Genomic DNA, 15,894 nt, shown 5'->3' with positions numbered 1-15,894 from the left:
ACCCCGTGTGTCAATAGCCTCACAGGCTATTGACACACTCAGTGTGTCGTTCGCCTGTGTTGGCTAGTGGCACTCTGAGTGTGTCGATAGCCTGTTAGGCTATTGACACACCCAGTGATAGAAACCACTAAAATGAGGAAATCTTACGATTATATTTGACATGCAACACTCTGAAAAATACAAATGGCATCCTGTGTCCATTATCAACCCAAAATACGATCTTTTTCACGTGTTTACGGCACAATTTTAAACATCGGAATCTGATATCATATAGGGTGCTATTTTTACTGTCACCGCATGTGATCATGGCAGCCATGTTGGATCGGTTAGGAACACGTTTTTAGCTGTGTTTACCGACGAATTCCTGCCATATTGGAGAATTTTCGGCCTCAAAACTTATATCACTAACTGACTAAGGAAGCGAAGTTATAGTTGTTGTTTTACCTCCATTATTTTTAATGTGAAATAAATATTCTTCCGAGTCGCTGCCGATAGCGCCGGAACCACACGGCCGAAAATTATGACATGTTTTGTGGTCAGTGTTATTTTTGGTTTATATTGTTAACAGAAACTTTAAAAGTTGTTTATATATAAAATATTCTTATATCAAATGGATGTTTAAAAAGGGACAAGAAAAATTGAAAAAAAAAAAAATTAAAAAAACTCCGGCGCGGACTCGAACCGGGTCGGAGCTGGTATCATGAATTCCCGGGTCAACGCTCATTCCACTACGCTACGTCATACATGCACGATGAAGGCTGTATTATTAGGTATCCAGATGTAGGGCATAACTTGAATACGTCCGTTCATTCCAAGATTCAAAGATTCCAATGTCTAATCTTCCGAACAATGTCTAATCAACTATTGCTTGTGTAAAATATTGCCGGAAAGGCATGTTACAAGCTCTGATTGGCTGACTGGCATCTCGGTGTGTCAATAGCCTGTTTGGCTATTGGCACACTGAGTGTGTCAATAGCCACAGCGATACATAATTTGTCTATTGGAAAATAATAATCCCTTCTATTGTACAGTGGACACTACACGAAAACTTGAATATCCGGTCGTTTTTGGGGTTGCATATGTCCCGTGAAACCCGGTGTATCCGGGGCATGTGCAGTCATATCCTGTCATGACAAGCGCGGGTCCTGCATATTACCGCTTATGCCTGCACATCCGGTAATTAGACATGTATGGGGATATGCGGCCCCTGCTCACGTCTTGTGTCTTGAGTAATGCCAAACAAGAGACCATCTTGTGTGTGAATTGATAGGCGTAATGATACTTCCGCTTTACATAAAAGTACTCTCCAAGCGGATGTGTATTGACTTGTCTGGCATTTTCAGTCAACAAAACTCACAAACGCCTGATATAAACGAATGCATTGTTTTACAAGAACAAAGAAAGGCCTACGCACGAATGGCGCGTATCATCGTTTTCCAATGAATTGTTACCTAGAACGAACACTAAAAATAACTTTGAGCGCGTCATATACCAGCGTTTGGTATCATTACATTCTTAAGCTTCGGTTTTACGTTTTTAGCTAATCAACTAATTTTACTTTTTTTTAAACTTTTGACACGAAAGAAAACATGGCTTACCCACGCTCAATTTAAATATTCTTTTTTTTTTCTTTTGCTGCGGCACTTTGTTGCCTAGATTGAACTACACGAAATGGACATTCTAAGTAAAATCTAACACGTTTGATGATAACATTGTCCACCATTCTATGGTGGGGTAGTGTGTCATTTTACGCCCTAAGCTTATCAATTAAACGGCCGCTTCAGTCTAAAGACCAATGTTGTGCTTTTGAAACAAAAGAAAACATGGCGTATATGATATACCCACGCTCGCATTGGAAGCCTTCATTCGTTTTTATCCTTGTGGATAATGCTTGTTGCAAAAACAATATGTTTGTTACCAGACTGATGTATGAAATCATTAACAACTGTTGAACACATTTTCACCTAGTTCCTTGTGGGTATTGTTTGACTGTGAACTCAGTCCAGGTGACAAAAAGCTGAATTTAGCTACAGTGGACCTCCCGACCTATTGTGTCTGTCTGTATGCAAATACTCATCAGAACTAGCCAATTGTATTTCACACAGCATGTAGGTGTTTGAAAATAAGGACCAATCAACACACATGTCAACATTTTCAAATTTTACAGTTGGCATTTCAGAGCTAGACTTCTTTCTGTGAGGTTGCGCTTTTACGCAACGGATCCCGATAGCTGGATATCTGCATGTACGGCAGACAACGTCAGTGAGTACTGAGGGATTTAGAATGATACGACCTCGACACTAAACAACATCTTGCCGCGTGGAATTTGAACTGCCTACGCTGAAGGATTGGATTCTGCTTGGAGTGTTAAACAACTGTAATTTTATGGCTAGTATCCAGCCTCGCGCGCGGGCAGGCTCTGTAGAGTACGGTGGGGTACGACCGACATGCCCGGTTGTGATTTTGCGGACGGTTTAAGACTACGTCACACGTCACCATGTAGGGCTGGCTTAAAAGTTGCTGCCGGAGGCGGTGGTTGGCTCGGGTGATTTCTGCTTCGGCCCCGTGGACAGTGGAGGCTGCCCACCCGTGTCGCGATGGATCAATGGTTACCACAAATCTTCACGTCCACGTTTAGAAATTTTGCCGCAGCTGTGCTCCTGACTAATAAAAGTCTGTGCAGAAGACGGGTGGACAACAGAATGTATGATAGCGGGAATGCAGAACTTCACAAGACGTAAAAGGAGCATCATTCCTAGCACATATGGAGGAAATCGTCAGGACAGTCTACTGTCCAGAAATACTTTGAAAAAATAAAGAAAATTCATTCACCATTCAGAAAGAATAAAAGCAAAATAAACACACTACAGGGAGGGGGGATCCTAGGTAGGGCAGGGTAGTAAAACAAAGCTGCTTTCAATGACAAAGGGTATAATGAAGCCGCTCTAGTCGAGGCCTGGGTGAGATAATTAGGTGATAATTAGGTGCTAACAAGGGTGCATGTCCCGAATAGGCAGGCATATGCAGGAAATTTGGGTTGGATGAGCGGACATGGGCGGGACATGCACTGGGATGGCCAGGCACATATGCAGGCATTATCGGCCTCCATATGTCCCGCACACTAATAGTTGTGAATCTCCGGGTCATATGCAGGTCCGTCTATACCAAGTGTGCGGACGGCATATACCCGTTATCGGCCACATATTTTGAATATCCGGGTTTATATACAGGAGTATTCGACCCAGATATTCGCTTTTTCGTGTAGTGGGAATACCCCTTTAAAAATCTAAAATCAAAAGAACAACCCTTCTTTTTAAAGATTTTACCAAGTTAACACGTTACTACATTATGTTACTAAAATGTCCCTCAAAAATCGGGTAATCCAAAATGCGGTTGATGCAATAATTTGCAAAATCCAACCTCTCCAACCCCCCCTCCACGTTTGTGTTTTTGTAACGGCCCACCGCATCATTTTACTGCTGACGTGAACATGCACTACGAAAGAAGCTTTCAAAACGTTTGTACCTTCGTATTTAGAAGTTGTCAGCCAAGTTCAAGACGTGTAAGTTCAATCTTGGCCAAATTTCCAAAGGAACTGCACAAAACCTTGCCACATGTGTCCGGCGTAGGCTATCTGTGGGTCAAAGTGCACGGACTATTCTATTTCTTATAGGATAAATTGAATAAGCAGCTTACCAGTATATAACGTTACTTTCATTCGAAATACAATACTATGAAATAAATACACCCTTATAGTGGTTAATTTTTGTGATGATAAGTGCGAATCTGCTATTTAATTTCATATTAGGCTGCCATTCAGGTAAATATTCAAAACACTCACTATTTCCTATATGGACTCGTCGGTGCTCGTTTTCTCTCGCGAGATGATAGGTTATTGTTGCAGGAAATGTTTGAAATTCCTTTAGACTTTAGTGATGATTAGAAAACTGATAAATATGACGTTACCCCATTGAAGTATTTTCTTTTATGTTTCGTTATAATGCGCCGTTATAATATGGGCATGGTGTTGTACCATGATATGGGTGCTTCCCTTTGTTTCTATTTCATCGCGCGTAACTGCGCGGTGATTGGTTGCTATTTTGGGCTATGACGATGTTGTAACGTCCTCCCGACGTTGCGCAAACGTCGAGACGCGTTTGTTTGTCGGCGATTTCCATAACAGTGTGCACAACGTGAGGACGCCACAGCGGCACGACGGAAAAAGGTTTTCCTGTTCACTAACCAACGTTTTCAACAAATGTGCGGCAGTAGGATCTGTAGGATGCAGCCAACATTAACGTTACGGAGAAGAAGATGTGTCCGAAGAGGAAAGAAGAAGGCCAGTCTGGCTCGGCGGAAAACTTTAGGATCGCCACAGTGTTGTGCGAACACAACCCTTCATCGCGTCAACCGGCAGCCGTGCCTCCGACCGCGTCAGACCATTTGTGCCCCGGCTAACACCACCCAGTTTCTGATGGACGACCGTTTCTGTTACTCAACCGATTCCATGTCGAGATGTGCCGAGCCATGCTCCCCACCACACGCGCTCAACCAGAGAATTCCCAGTCCTGCCAGAAACCCGTTCCACATCGACTACGTCTACCAGTCACAGGACGAAGACAACAGGCTAAGAGAAACCTTCATGGAACAAGACTTCACCGAGGTATACGAGACTTTTCTGTGTAGTTTCTCCCAAACAGAATTTGCCGAGGAGCTTGAAGCCTTCGGTGGGCATCTGTCCCACACCCCATCGCCAAGAAGAAACGACGAGGATGATAGCTACTGTCCGACAGCTGAAGATAAGGAATTTTATGTAGATTTCATGGAGAAGAACTTTGAAGACATGTATGAGGATATAACGTTATATCCGGTAACCTGCGCGTGAAAAGTTTTCTCCTGATCAGCCACGTTGAGGGAAATTTGATGATGAAATCCCGCAGTTTGGAGCAGGCTTAGAGACATGCTGGAAAATGCAAAGGCGAACCACCGGCCACACTAATCTCCAAGCAGATCCAACGGTAGCATAAGATAGTATCAAAAGTTGGCAGAGGAGTGAAGCCGGCCTAACAGTGTGTATGGTATCAAAAGTTGGCAGAGAAGTGAAGCCGGAGGTCCGTTTTACTCCATTTGCTGGCTATACTACTTGGCCAGCTTTGATACTACCTTATGGCACCGTAGGATCTGCTTGGAGATTACAGTCACACCATTTTTGGGAGGAGAGACATAAATGTGACATGTAGCTAGATGTGACGAGTGTGCGAGTCCTGTTGTTTTTCTCAGATCTATCTAGTACATACCCTTGCTCTCACTCTCGGGTCTGTTTTGTCTTCCTACAGGTACTCTGAGGCCAGCACTGGGACAGACATGGTTGCCATGGTGACCAGATCATGCCCTGGTTTGCCCATCCAACCCCACCTAGGCTAGTCTCAGGTAAATATCAGACAGTAACTGGTGGTCTGGTTGGAAATTTCATGTATATGTATGCAAAGTTGACTATTGGTATGCTGCCTTTTGTAAGGATTTGAATATAAAAGCCACACTACATAATATGACATCTTGCCATTTACCTGTGCTCTCTATTATGCTAATTGTGTAGTTCTTACTCCCCTTTCAGACAATGGGACTTCACAATTGGCTGACTGACAGGTACATGTACCACTCCTACCAGTCTATCGACATTACACATTCTGATTCTTGTCATGAAAACCAAGGACATTTTTAAATAACAGCATGTTTTTGTAGTGAACTTAAGTTAAAGGTTCATTTGTATGTGCTATACTGGCATCATGTTCAACTTATCAAAACATTTTAATCTCATGTAAGCATTTGTCTGAAAGATATTACACATAACACATGTGTTGTGGCAAAATATAGACTTGTCTGTTGTATAGATACTGTATCAGTATGTTCTGGAAGACATGAGCTTGCCTCGCTGACTTAGAAGCACACGTTTTCTTCTTTTTTAAGGGGCTTATGGAGGCAGTAAGTATGCTGATCACACTGGTATCTGTTCAACAGAATTCCTTGTCACTGTTACTTATTTTCATGAATTTGATCGCCAACAGTTTGTTTTGAAAATTCCACAAGAGTAAAATAGGGCTAGGAGAAGCTAGAATCTGACTGTATGCACTCCCTGAAACTGTGTACTAAAGCTACAAACTTCATGTTGATACTATGTAATGTCTGTGTTAATACTAAAGGGTATTTTATATCTGACAACCAGTAGCTAAAATACTGTAGTCTAAAACTGAATTGTTACTGTATTTAATTGATTACTGTATCAAGTGGTGACATGAAGGACTACATAAATAAAACGACTCTTCTGTATACTTCATTTGTCCCAGGCTATGCTTTCATTGTTCTACTGTCGTGGGATAAAAAAGGAATAATTTTATGTAGAGGATATTGGATCAATTTACAGAATGGAGTTATCAAGTCAAGCTTACAAATTATGTAAAAGCTCATATGCAGAGCAAAGTAAAAATGTAGTAAGGCCTAAGGTTTTGTTGTTTCCTGTTTCCCTACCTACCCTAGAAAAACCTGCGGACCCTAAACTTTTTTTGGGGGTGGGCAGTGAAGTCACATAGCTCCCGGTTAATTTGTATTTATCTTGCTTCCTATTGAAGTAAAAACACTGCTTGTCCTATTCCTATCTAATGAGAAATAAATATAACTTATGCACGACATTCAAGTTTGACAGGACAGGGCAAAGTTGCTATCACAGCATACTCCCTTCCTCGGCAAACTCCCTTTCCCGGCACAAGAGAACCCAGCCAACACTGAAAATTGCGACCCCCCCCCCCCAATAAAAACCAGCCCCGTTCGAAGACTGCAACGGAGTCTAAGGATGTACCAGATATGGTGAATGTCTGACCCCTCCTTTCCTTTACTACCAATAACAACAAACATGACAAACAGAGCTGAGTGGTGAGTTTATTTGTGGCTGGCAGCCCATGAGAGTAAAATATGATGAAATGATAGATGTAGCAGATGTGATATGATTCGTTCATTATTGCCTATTTTAATTACTGAACGAAACGTCATTAAAGGATGTCTGGATGGATAAAGTGATGCACAGCTTTCATTGAAGAGGAGCGGGGTATCATTATCATGTAAATGTCAAGACTTTTCAACATCATCTCATATCATCCAGTAATGTACATAACTAGCTTGCACAAAAACCGAAGACGGGCAAAAACTGACCTCATTAATATAACAGTATTCAGGAAGGTACTCACAGCATAGCAATGGACTGGAAGAACAAAAGTTTTCTGCACAAGCTATGAGCAAGTCTTATACAAATTACAAGTTCTTGTTCAACAGAACCACATCTAGTACATTTGTAAGTAGTATGCCATCAGGGGCATGTGTACTTTTTAATTGTTTGAATAAATAAACCAGTCATCATCATCGAAAGTTATCTTGCAATGAAAGGTAGAAGGAAATAACCCGAATCAAAGAACAATAAGCTTAAATTTGTTTATGCAAGTTAGACATCCAGGTTTACAATATGCAAAATGCACCATTACAAGTTCAACCAAAAATGTATTTTGAGCCTGCATTGTAACATTAGCCCATAGACAAGATCCAGTTTTTGTTTGTCCGCCCCTTTTCCTTGCTGGTCAGGGTGGATTCAAATTTTGCTTAGTTAATACACAAAACTCAATGAATTGCTGTATCAAACTTCAAAGGAAACATTCTTCACATTTTCTACACAACTTTTTCTGCCACCATTTGGACAAAATCTAAACCCCAGGTGAAACCTTCAGTCAACTGAAGAATTTGTTGAATGCAAGTTAAGATGATTTCATGATTTGCATCATGACAAGGCTGTTGAGGCCAGTAAAGTGGAGTCCTGGAGTGCACTGGTGCGATGAACAGACTGGTCCAGAACACTGATGCAGTCCTGCATCTTCAAGGCTGCTGACTGGCCTAATAATGCTGAGGAGAGAAATGGAGATGATCAAAGTTGTCTTCCATGATGGCGATGTCTTTTTTCTGCTTGAAATGTTGTGTGTTGTTACTCAACATTAAGGAGAAGGATTAAACTTTGTTGAAGAGAATAACTACCAAATTTTCCACCAATCCATTGTATTTTTGGTGGTCATTCATTTCCAAAGTAAGTCTCAAGGACTCTTCTTTGCTGAGGACCTAATTGCTCAGAATATGCATGCTTGTGGTAGTGTGAGAGGAGCAATGGGTCTAAACTCTGCTTTTCCAGATTGTTTTTTTCTACATAGTACATAGTATATACCAGGTTAGTAGCCAGCCTGAAATCATTTCTCTCCCCTCCATTTTGAATCCTACCGAGCACAGAAGTCGTTCCTATGGGGGTCCGGTCTAAATTTTTGAATCTAGACCCACTGAAACACTATTTCCAGCATTTTGAGTTGTAAATTTGCTGGTAGACTAAGCTGTTCAACGGCCACTTTTGGTGAAGACTTACAAAACGGAGACAGTTTTTTATATCTTTACATATCGACTGCTGTCCGTCACAGAGGACGGGTTTACTCACCAAGACTGTTGAATACGCCATTGTGTCTGTCTGACACCTGGTCTTGCTGTGGGTTAGTCCCTTGGCAGATACTGCTGTAGGAGGTCTTCAGTGTGTCCAGACTGGTCAGGAGCTGGGAGGAGCACAGTGCAGCATAAATATAGACATGACACACTTAAACCCCTTAAAATATCCTCACAGTATCACACTGTATTGTGTATAATGATAACAGCGGAAACAAAGACAAACCAAGAACAACTTCACTTCCTTGGGGGGAAGGAAACAGGTCATTATGACACTACACTGGTAAGAGCTTTTACTTCCAATATCAAATCTAAATCTTTGTTGGTTTCACTATTCCTTTAGTGTTGAATAAACCTTATTCTGACAGTGTCTGGCAAAGGGAATACATTTATGATAAAGCATTCTGTATCATCAATCAAAGCTTACAGTCTCTACTTTGCTTCAGAGTCTAGTTATCTGCACCTATTCTATTGATTCTAAAATCATAAAAACCAATAAAAAGTAGATTAGTCCACAATCTTTCACAATTATCTCTACAGCACCAGTAAAAAAAACTTTTGACATCTGTACAAAGTTCCTGAGGAAACAGGTATTGCTACAGGTGAGTTAATGATTGGACATTTCCTCGGAGCTGAATGGAGTATAATCACCATTCTTGTACTATTAAGTTGTTATAACCTATTCTATTGATCATTAGGTCATAAAAAGCAATAAAGGGTAGATTTTGTTCACAATCTCTACAGAAACAGTAAAGATACTGTAAATGCATTTAACCCTCTCAGCACTGGATTAAAAAAAATTCATGTATACATATGATGTCAACATATTGGGGACTTGTATTCAGTGGGTCTGTTTATATCCCCTTTCTATTAAACAGAAATGAGGAGAACATGTTGGAAAACTAGGGTCAGCAGGTTTTGGCAAGGGTGAGTCAGGCAAACAGAAACACCTAGGCCATAGGGAGGAATAAAGATGTTCTGGGTTCCAGTCTGGGTTCAACCGGAAGAGGAAGAGGAACATCATCCTCTTAGATAGGATGTAAAACTGCTGTTTTAGGAGAACCACAGCTCGAGGACACTTTCCAGTTATGTGATGCAAACACTCAAGTCTGCCCTACCTGGGTGAAGTTAGTGAGGAGACTGTGGACTCTCTGTGATGCAAACACTCAAGTCTGCCCTACCTGGGTGAAGTTAGTGAGGAGACTGTGGACTCTCTGTGATGCAAACACTCAAGTCTGCCCTACCTGGGTGAAGTTTGTGAGGAGACTGTGGACTCTCTGTGATGCAAACACTCAAGTCTGCCCTACCTGGGTGAAGTTAGTGAGGAGACTGTGGACTCTCTTGAAGGCAGGGCCCAGCTCACTTAGAGTTGGAGGGGTGCGGTTACACCATGAGCGCAGTTCCTGCTCGTAGCAGTAGGAGAATCCAGTAAGTAGCTGTTCCAACTCCGACAAAACCAACCCAAGTGTCTGACTCACTCTACTGACAGACAAATGGTCGGGCTCTCCATACGTATGCTGCAACAACAAAAGATTAACTTTGAGACATGATATCATAGTTTTTGAATGGTACTAGCGTAATATAGTTTTTAAGGAATCATGTCACTTTTGCTCTGATTTGTTGCATAGAACACAGAAAAAATAGCATAACGTAATATTACATGAAGATAGGATTTTTAAAACACTAGTGGGAGTCAGATACCCCACCTAACAGATTCCTTTAATTTGTTGTGAAAAGAACCATTGCCTTGAGTATCAGGTATTCAATTAGTTTTCACAGTCCCTTAATGTTTTGTATCGGTAACATTGCCCACTCCTAGTTGGAAGACTTAAGTTAAATGGATTTAGACCATGACTCACCTTCACCTGTAGGTGGTGCAGCTGAGCTGTGCTGATCTCCAGCTGTCGGCTCAACCCTGCTGCTGCTTCCAGTAAGGTACCAACATCAGGGGGGTCAGGGCTGGAGGAAGGGCAGGATAAATCATACATGGTAACCATGGAAACAACATGACAGGCAACTCTTTGCACTTCTAACATTATACTGGGACTAATCGCTACTTTAAACCAGTGCCATTCCAGCTCCCTGGTTAAATGATCAAACTGTAGACTCATTACCAGATAGGACAATCAGTTTTTACCAAATTTTTGCAGCAGCAGAATTATACAGTTTTAACACAATAAAACTGAGAATCAAGACATGTATATAGAGAATTATTCCTATTATTGTAATCTGTCTATACCTTCTATAGCGGCTGTATCCACTGTTGTGTCTATAGTGTCTGTACCCACTGTAGTGGCTGTACCCACAGTGTGTAGTGTCTGTACTCCCTGCAGTCTCCATACCCTCTGTAGTGTCTGTACCCCATGTAGTGTCCATATGTCACGAGGTGATATCGTGATCACTCTGTGATCACCCCTGGTGTGGGGAATGTCACCCGAGTAATTGGGAGCAGATGTACAGGGGTTTGAGAAGGGACACGTATGAGGGTAGGGGATTCCACGGAGAGACGTGGCAGGGAAAGGACGTGTCCACTTGATCTCTGAATAAAGTTATCATCTCCGCAACATTATGCCTCTGTCCTGATTCTACTTGACTCACTACCATGCCACCGTGACACATATGCACTACAGTGTCTGTACCCCCTGTAGTGTAATGTCCCTGTAGTGTAATGTCCCTGTAGTGTAATGTCCCTGTAGTGTAGTGTCCCCGTAGTGCCCTGTAGTGTAATGTCACTGTAGTGTAGTGTCCCCGTAGTGTAGTGTCCCCCTAGTGCCCTGTAGTGTAATGTCCCTGTAGTGAAATGTCCCTGTAGTGTAGTGTCCCTGTAGTGTAGTGTCCCCGTAGTGTAGTGTCCCCGTAGTGCCCTGTAGTGTAATGTCCCTGTAGTGTAATGACACTGTAGTGTAGTGTCCCCGTAGTGCAATGTCCCTGTAGTGTAATGTCACTGTAGTGTAGTGTCCCCGTAGTGTAGTGTCTCCCTAGTGCCCTGTAGTGTAATGTCCCTGTAGTGTAGTGTCCCTGTAGTGTAGTGTCCCTGTAGTGTAGTGTCCCCGTAGTGTAGTGTCCCCGAAGTGCCCTGTAGTGTAATGTCACTGTAGTGTAGTGTCCCCCTAGTGCACTGTAGTGTAATGTCCCTGTAGTGTATACTGTCCCTGTAGTGTAGTGTCCCTGTAGTGTAGTGTCCCTGTAGTGTGGTGTCCCCGTAGTGCCCTGTAGTGTAACTGTTCCGGTGCAGACTTACTGCACTTGCACTCATTTGACAAACTATACTTCATACTTCCACCATAATATTTCATTCCCACCAATGGTTGCATGGACAGCTTTTAAAAGCAATGTGAACTATGTGCTAAGTTTGCTACCTGACCTTATTGATCTCCACGACTTTCTCGAAATGGCTACTGCCAAACCCTGTGAGTCTCCATGGCAAAACTCTTATGTCTAAATACTATGTAAATAATGCAATTCAAACGTAGAACTGCTAGATATCGGGTACACTGCCTTACCTGGTCGACCTAGACTCTAAGTGCCTGACTTATAACTTGCATATACAGTCATGTAAAAAATGTGCTTTGTTTGGCCTTTAAGTTGTAATGTTAAATGTATGAATAAATTTATATATATTTATTGCTTTTCGATTATTTTCAACTGTAAAACATCCATTTACGCCAATGACAACTGCTATTGCATGTTGTGTCTGAACAATGTACTACATGTATTAAGAACCATTCATTTCATTCATTTGTTTCCACTATCTAACTCACCCTGATCCCTTCTGGTTGCCAGCATCCATCCATCCTTTCTCCACACTATGTTTGATGTCTGGTGGCAGGAGGGCCAGTTTGTGAGAGAACATGGACTGGAAGGTGTACTGTCTGCTCAATCTGTCCATTAGGTGGGAGTCAGCCTCTGCCTGCTCCACCAAGGGTCTGGACTCACTACAGGATATATTTAAAGAATTTTGCTGAGCTTTATGATTGCTTGTAGAAAAAGTATTTGACGTAAATAAAGAGGTTTATTTGTCTTTTAGTCCTAGCAGTAGTCTTAGCGAATGGTCCCTCAGATGCAGAGGGACGGGCAGTACTAATTGATAACAGACCGGCTGGAGGCCGGCTAGCGAGCGGTCATTCCTGACCCGGTTTCCAACCAGAGCTGTCACATGTTGTACAGGTCTAAAGAAACAGGATAAAACAGGATCAGAATCCTCCATTAAGAGCATGTCGTGAACCCTGATAAATAAATGTTAATTAATATAACTGTTCAGTATCTTCAATATTGTAATTTTAGACCAAAACTTCCAGCAAGTTGAAGGGGCTACCCACCTGTCTGAAGATCAATAAATAAATAAAAACAGCCATACTAACAAGAAATGTACCATCCTGGTCGCAGACACTGAGTGTTCATGATTCGATTACCAAGCATTTGTGTTTACTACAGTACTGACTGTACATAATTTTGCATGTATATCTTAGGGTAGGGATACCCTGGTGTGGGATGGTGCAAACTACTCTGTCTGAAGTTGGTGATTCACTACATTTTGTACAAATCACCTGGATGGAGGCCTGGCAAACCTCTGTCTCGTATCAGCCATACGGGTGACTTACATCTACATCAATCACTCACCATGGCCTGGAGAGGAGATAGGCGCCGCCAGGGAATAACTACTAGTACCTGTTGAGTAAAAAATTGCCGCCCCTATGGCTGATTAATAAAAAAAGAAGCTATAGAACTGATGCTGATGTGACTGACTTGATGTGGCTGGACAGGTACTGTACAGTAATCTGTCTACTTAATGTGACTGACCTGATGTGGCTGGACAGGTTATCTGTCTATTTGATGTGACTGACCTGATGTGGCTGGACAGGTTATCTGTCTACTTGATGTGACTGACCTGATGTGGCTGGACAGGTTATCTGTCTATTTGATGTGACTGACCTGACGTGGCTGAACAGGTAATCTGTCTACCTGATGCAACTGACCTGATGTGGCTTGACAGATAATCTGTCTACTTGAAGCAACTGACCTGATGTGGCTGAACAGGTAATCTGTCTACTTGATGCGACTGACCTGATGTGCCCAGGGCTGGACATGGCTCTCTGGGTGGCATCCTGAGAACTGTTGATGATACACACCATGTCTATCAACTGGTCCATGAACGATGCTTGTCCCGGAAAAGAGCAAGTGCCCTACAGAAAAAAATTATTATCTGAACATCATTACCATCATTAGCAAGATAAGATTCATTTAACATTCTAAAATGCAGATATGCTGGACCACAAAAATAACATGTATGAGGGTGAGTCAAGACATGCAATTTTCATCACAGCAGGTTCATTTTCCTATGGAATGAGATAGCACAAAGGCAAAGGCAAAATTTCTTTTCGAGACTGAATATCTAATTGTTCTAAGTTGTAAGAGTGACTGACTGTGAGAACCACTTTCATCTGACAACAGTATACTCATAGTCCTGTGACTATTGTGACTATTGTGAGAGTGCTGTGATTATTGTTGTGAGAGATGGTTATGTCTAGATACACCTTCAGTGCAGGATTGTATTACAGACACACCGGCATGGTGACCTCTTGTGAGCCAATTTAAAATGGAGGGAGAACCTGACTTCTTTCGTTGTCCTGCAGTTTACATTTTTTCTATTTGCAACAAGCATTGTGTTACTGATGACATTACTAAACCTGTGCTTGATATTAAGAAGGAGATTGAGAGCCATTTACTAGTACAGAGTCAATATCTAATATTGAACTCAGCATTCATGGCCAGCACATGTCAGGATTGAGGAACAGGAGCAGACCAGAGAAATAGCCACTGGAGGTAGCGGGTATACATGTACTAGTTATAAGTGGTTTCAATTGAGAAGAAATACAGTTAGTCTGTGTAACACAAACTCTGCTGTCCAGGGCTGTAACTGGCCCCTCCCCGCGGGGGCCGGCGGATGTTGGGCAGGCTGCTATAAGCGAGATTAAATCAGGCTAAAATACAGTCAAACATGTTCATAACGGTCAAGGAACAATATTCATCAGCATGTCATCGGCAGTATGCAGAGTAATTACAGCTCACTCTGGACGAGTCTGTGATACACAAATCTAAATTATTTTGTCAGGAATTAGCCTGATTAAATCTCACTTATAACAGCCCATCAACATCTGGTTGGCCTCCTTTGCAGGGTGGGTTCAGTTACAGCCTTTGACAGCAGAGTTTGTGTTACACAGACTAGTCAGGAATATGTTCATGTTGGACTGCCATTTATGAATCCTAAATTTCAAGTCATCTATGCAAAGTCACATAAATCAAAGTTAACACACTAACGTTACTCCTGTTTCTGGAGGACTCATACCCACGGTAGGCAAAAGATCAGCTCTTTGTATGACAAGTGCTCAAACCACAGGCAGAAAGATGTTCAAGAACTTCAACTTCAAGATGTTTAAGTCACAGGAAGATCCTTTATAATTACCTTTGTAACAACTTTTAACAAGTTCATTCCATTAAGAAATTAACCTGTATTTGATACAAATGGCATTTTCTTGGCTCATCTTGGAAAAAGCTGCTGTTATACCAGTATGCGTCCATGTCTGAACTCATGTCATAAAGAGATGTGCCAGACAACCTTGTTCAAACGTAAAGCTGTTCTGTATGTACAGTGTAAGCCGCTTAATTGCACACCTGATTTGCCAGCGAATTTCGTGCAATTATCCGGCGTGTGCGATAATTCGGAGTTGGTCATTTGGACCGCACCACCACGGGAGGAGGGGCCGAGAGGTGGTGTGGGAGGTAGTATAATACAAATTTGACATTCATTGGCAAAAAGAAAGCAGCCACACATAATGTACACATAGTTGTTAACTTTATTCATAAATGTTAACAAGGAACTGGTGTTTTTTTCAGGCTCAAAGAACGATACGGATTGGAGTTCTCAACCGCTAGAGTAACAGTATGTGCGCAACTAGAGCTGGGTATCGGTACAGCGTACCGGTACAAAACCGGTTTTTCTTATTGGACCGGTCCAGAAAAACCGGACCTGAAAAAATTAGGTGGACCGGATGTTGGACCTATTAGAAAATCAACAGATTATTTCATCAGGCATTCACACGTTTTGGCGCTTGCAGGTGGAAGAGGATAACAAGAGTGAAGTACAGTAGAGTTTATAGTAATTTTTACCAAGTTTTACAGCCAATCGTACAGGTGCAGTTAGCGTTGTAGGATTTTAAAAAGCCAGTGTAAGTCTAATACTCCACCAAACAGATTTCTTTGTAGTGAAATGGACCATTAGTATGAGTCATACTGAATCAGGTCCAGGTTCAGGTCCGGACCTGGACCTGATCCTCTGGACCTGAACCGGACCTGGACCTGAATTTTCTGTACCGGTGT

General features: G+C 42.0%; 2 protein-coding genes and 1 long non-coding RNA gene across 3 annotated transcripts in view; 1 reads left to right on the top strand and 2 right to left on the bottom strand.

Annotated features, from left to right (window-relative positions):
* The window catches only part of LOC118415365 (isoleucine--tRNA ligase, cytoplasmic-like), a 45,254-nt gene extending 41,614 nt beyond the window's left edge, over positions 1-3,640 (bottom strand). Inside the window, exon 1 of the mRNA XM_035819919.1 lies at positions 3,526-3,640. The gene's annotated coding sequence lies outside the window, so the exon portion shown is untranslated. The remainder of the gene's footprint in view (positions 1-3,525) is intronic.
* A 1,240-nt stretch (positions 3,641-4,880) lies between these two features.
* LOC118415702 lies at positions 4,881-6,334 on the top strand. The gene is made up of 2 exons (XR_004831134.1): positions 4,881-5,430; positions 5,615-6,334. It is a non-coding gene; the product is annotated as an uncharacterized LOC118415702 (long non-coding RNA).
* A 578-nt stretch (positions 6,335-6,912) lies between these two features.
* Positions 6,913-15,894, bottom strand: part of LOC118415701 (HAUS augmin-like complex subunit 7) — a 22,152-nt gene continuing 13,170 nt past the window's right edge. Inside the window, exons 5-10 of the mRNA XM_035820450.1 lie at positions 13,582-13,700; positions 12,279-12,452; positions 10,377-10,476; positions 9,825-10,034; positions 8,516-8,627; positions 6,913-7,941 (exon numbers count right to left, since the gene is read on the bottom strand). Coding sequence (XP_035676343.1) covers positions 7,820-7,941; positions 8,516-8,627; positions 9,825-10,034; positions 10,377-10,476; positions 12,279-12,452; positions 13,582-13,700 — 837 coding nt within the window. The 3' untranslated portion in view covers positions 6,913-7,819. The remainder of the gene's footprint in view (positions 7,942-8,515; positions 8,628-9,824; positions 10,035-10,376; positions 10,477-12,278; positions 12,453-13,581; positions 13,701-15,894) is intronic.

This window comes from Branchiostoma floridae, chromosome 5 (assembly GCF_000003815.2).
Source record: "Branchiostoma floridae strain S238N-H82 chromosome 5, Bfl_VNyyK, whole genome shotgun sequence".
Lineage (NCBI taxonomy): Eukaryota > Metazoa > Chordata > Leptocardii > Amphioxiformes > Branchiostomatidae > Branchiostoma > Branchiostoma floridae.
The sequence above is the reverse complement of the archived record's forward strand: the minus strand, read 5'-3'. Positions and strand labels throughout refer to the sequence as shown.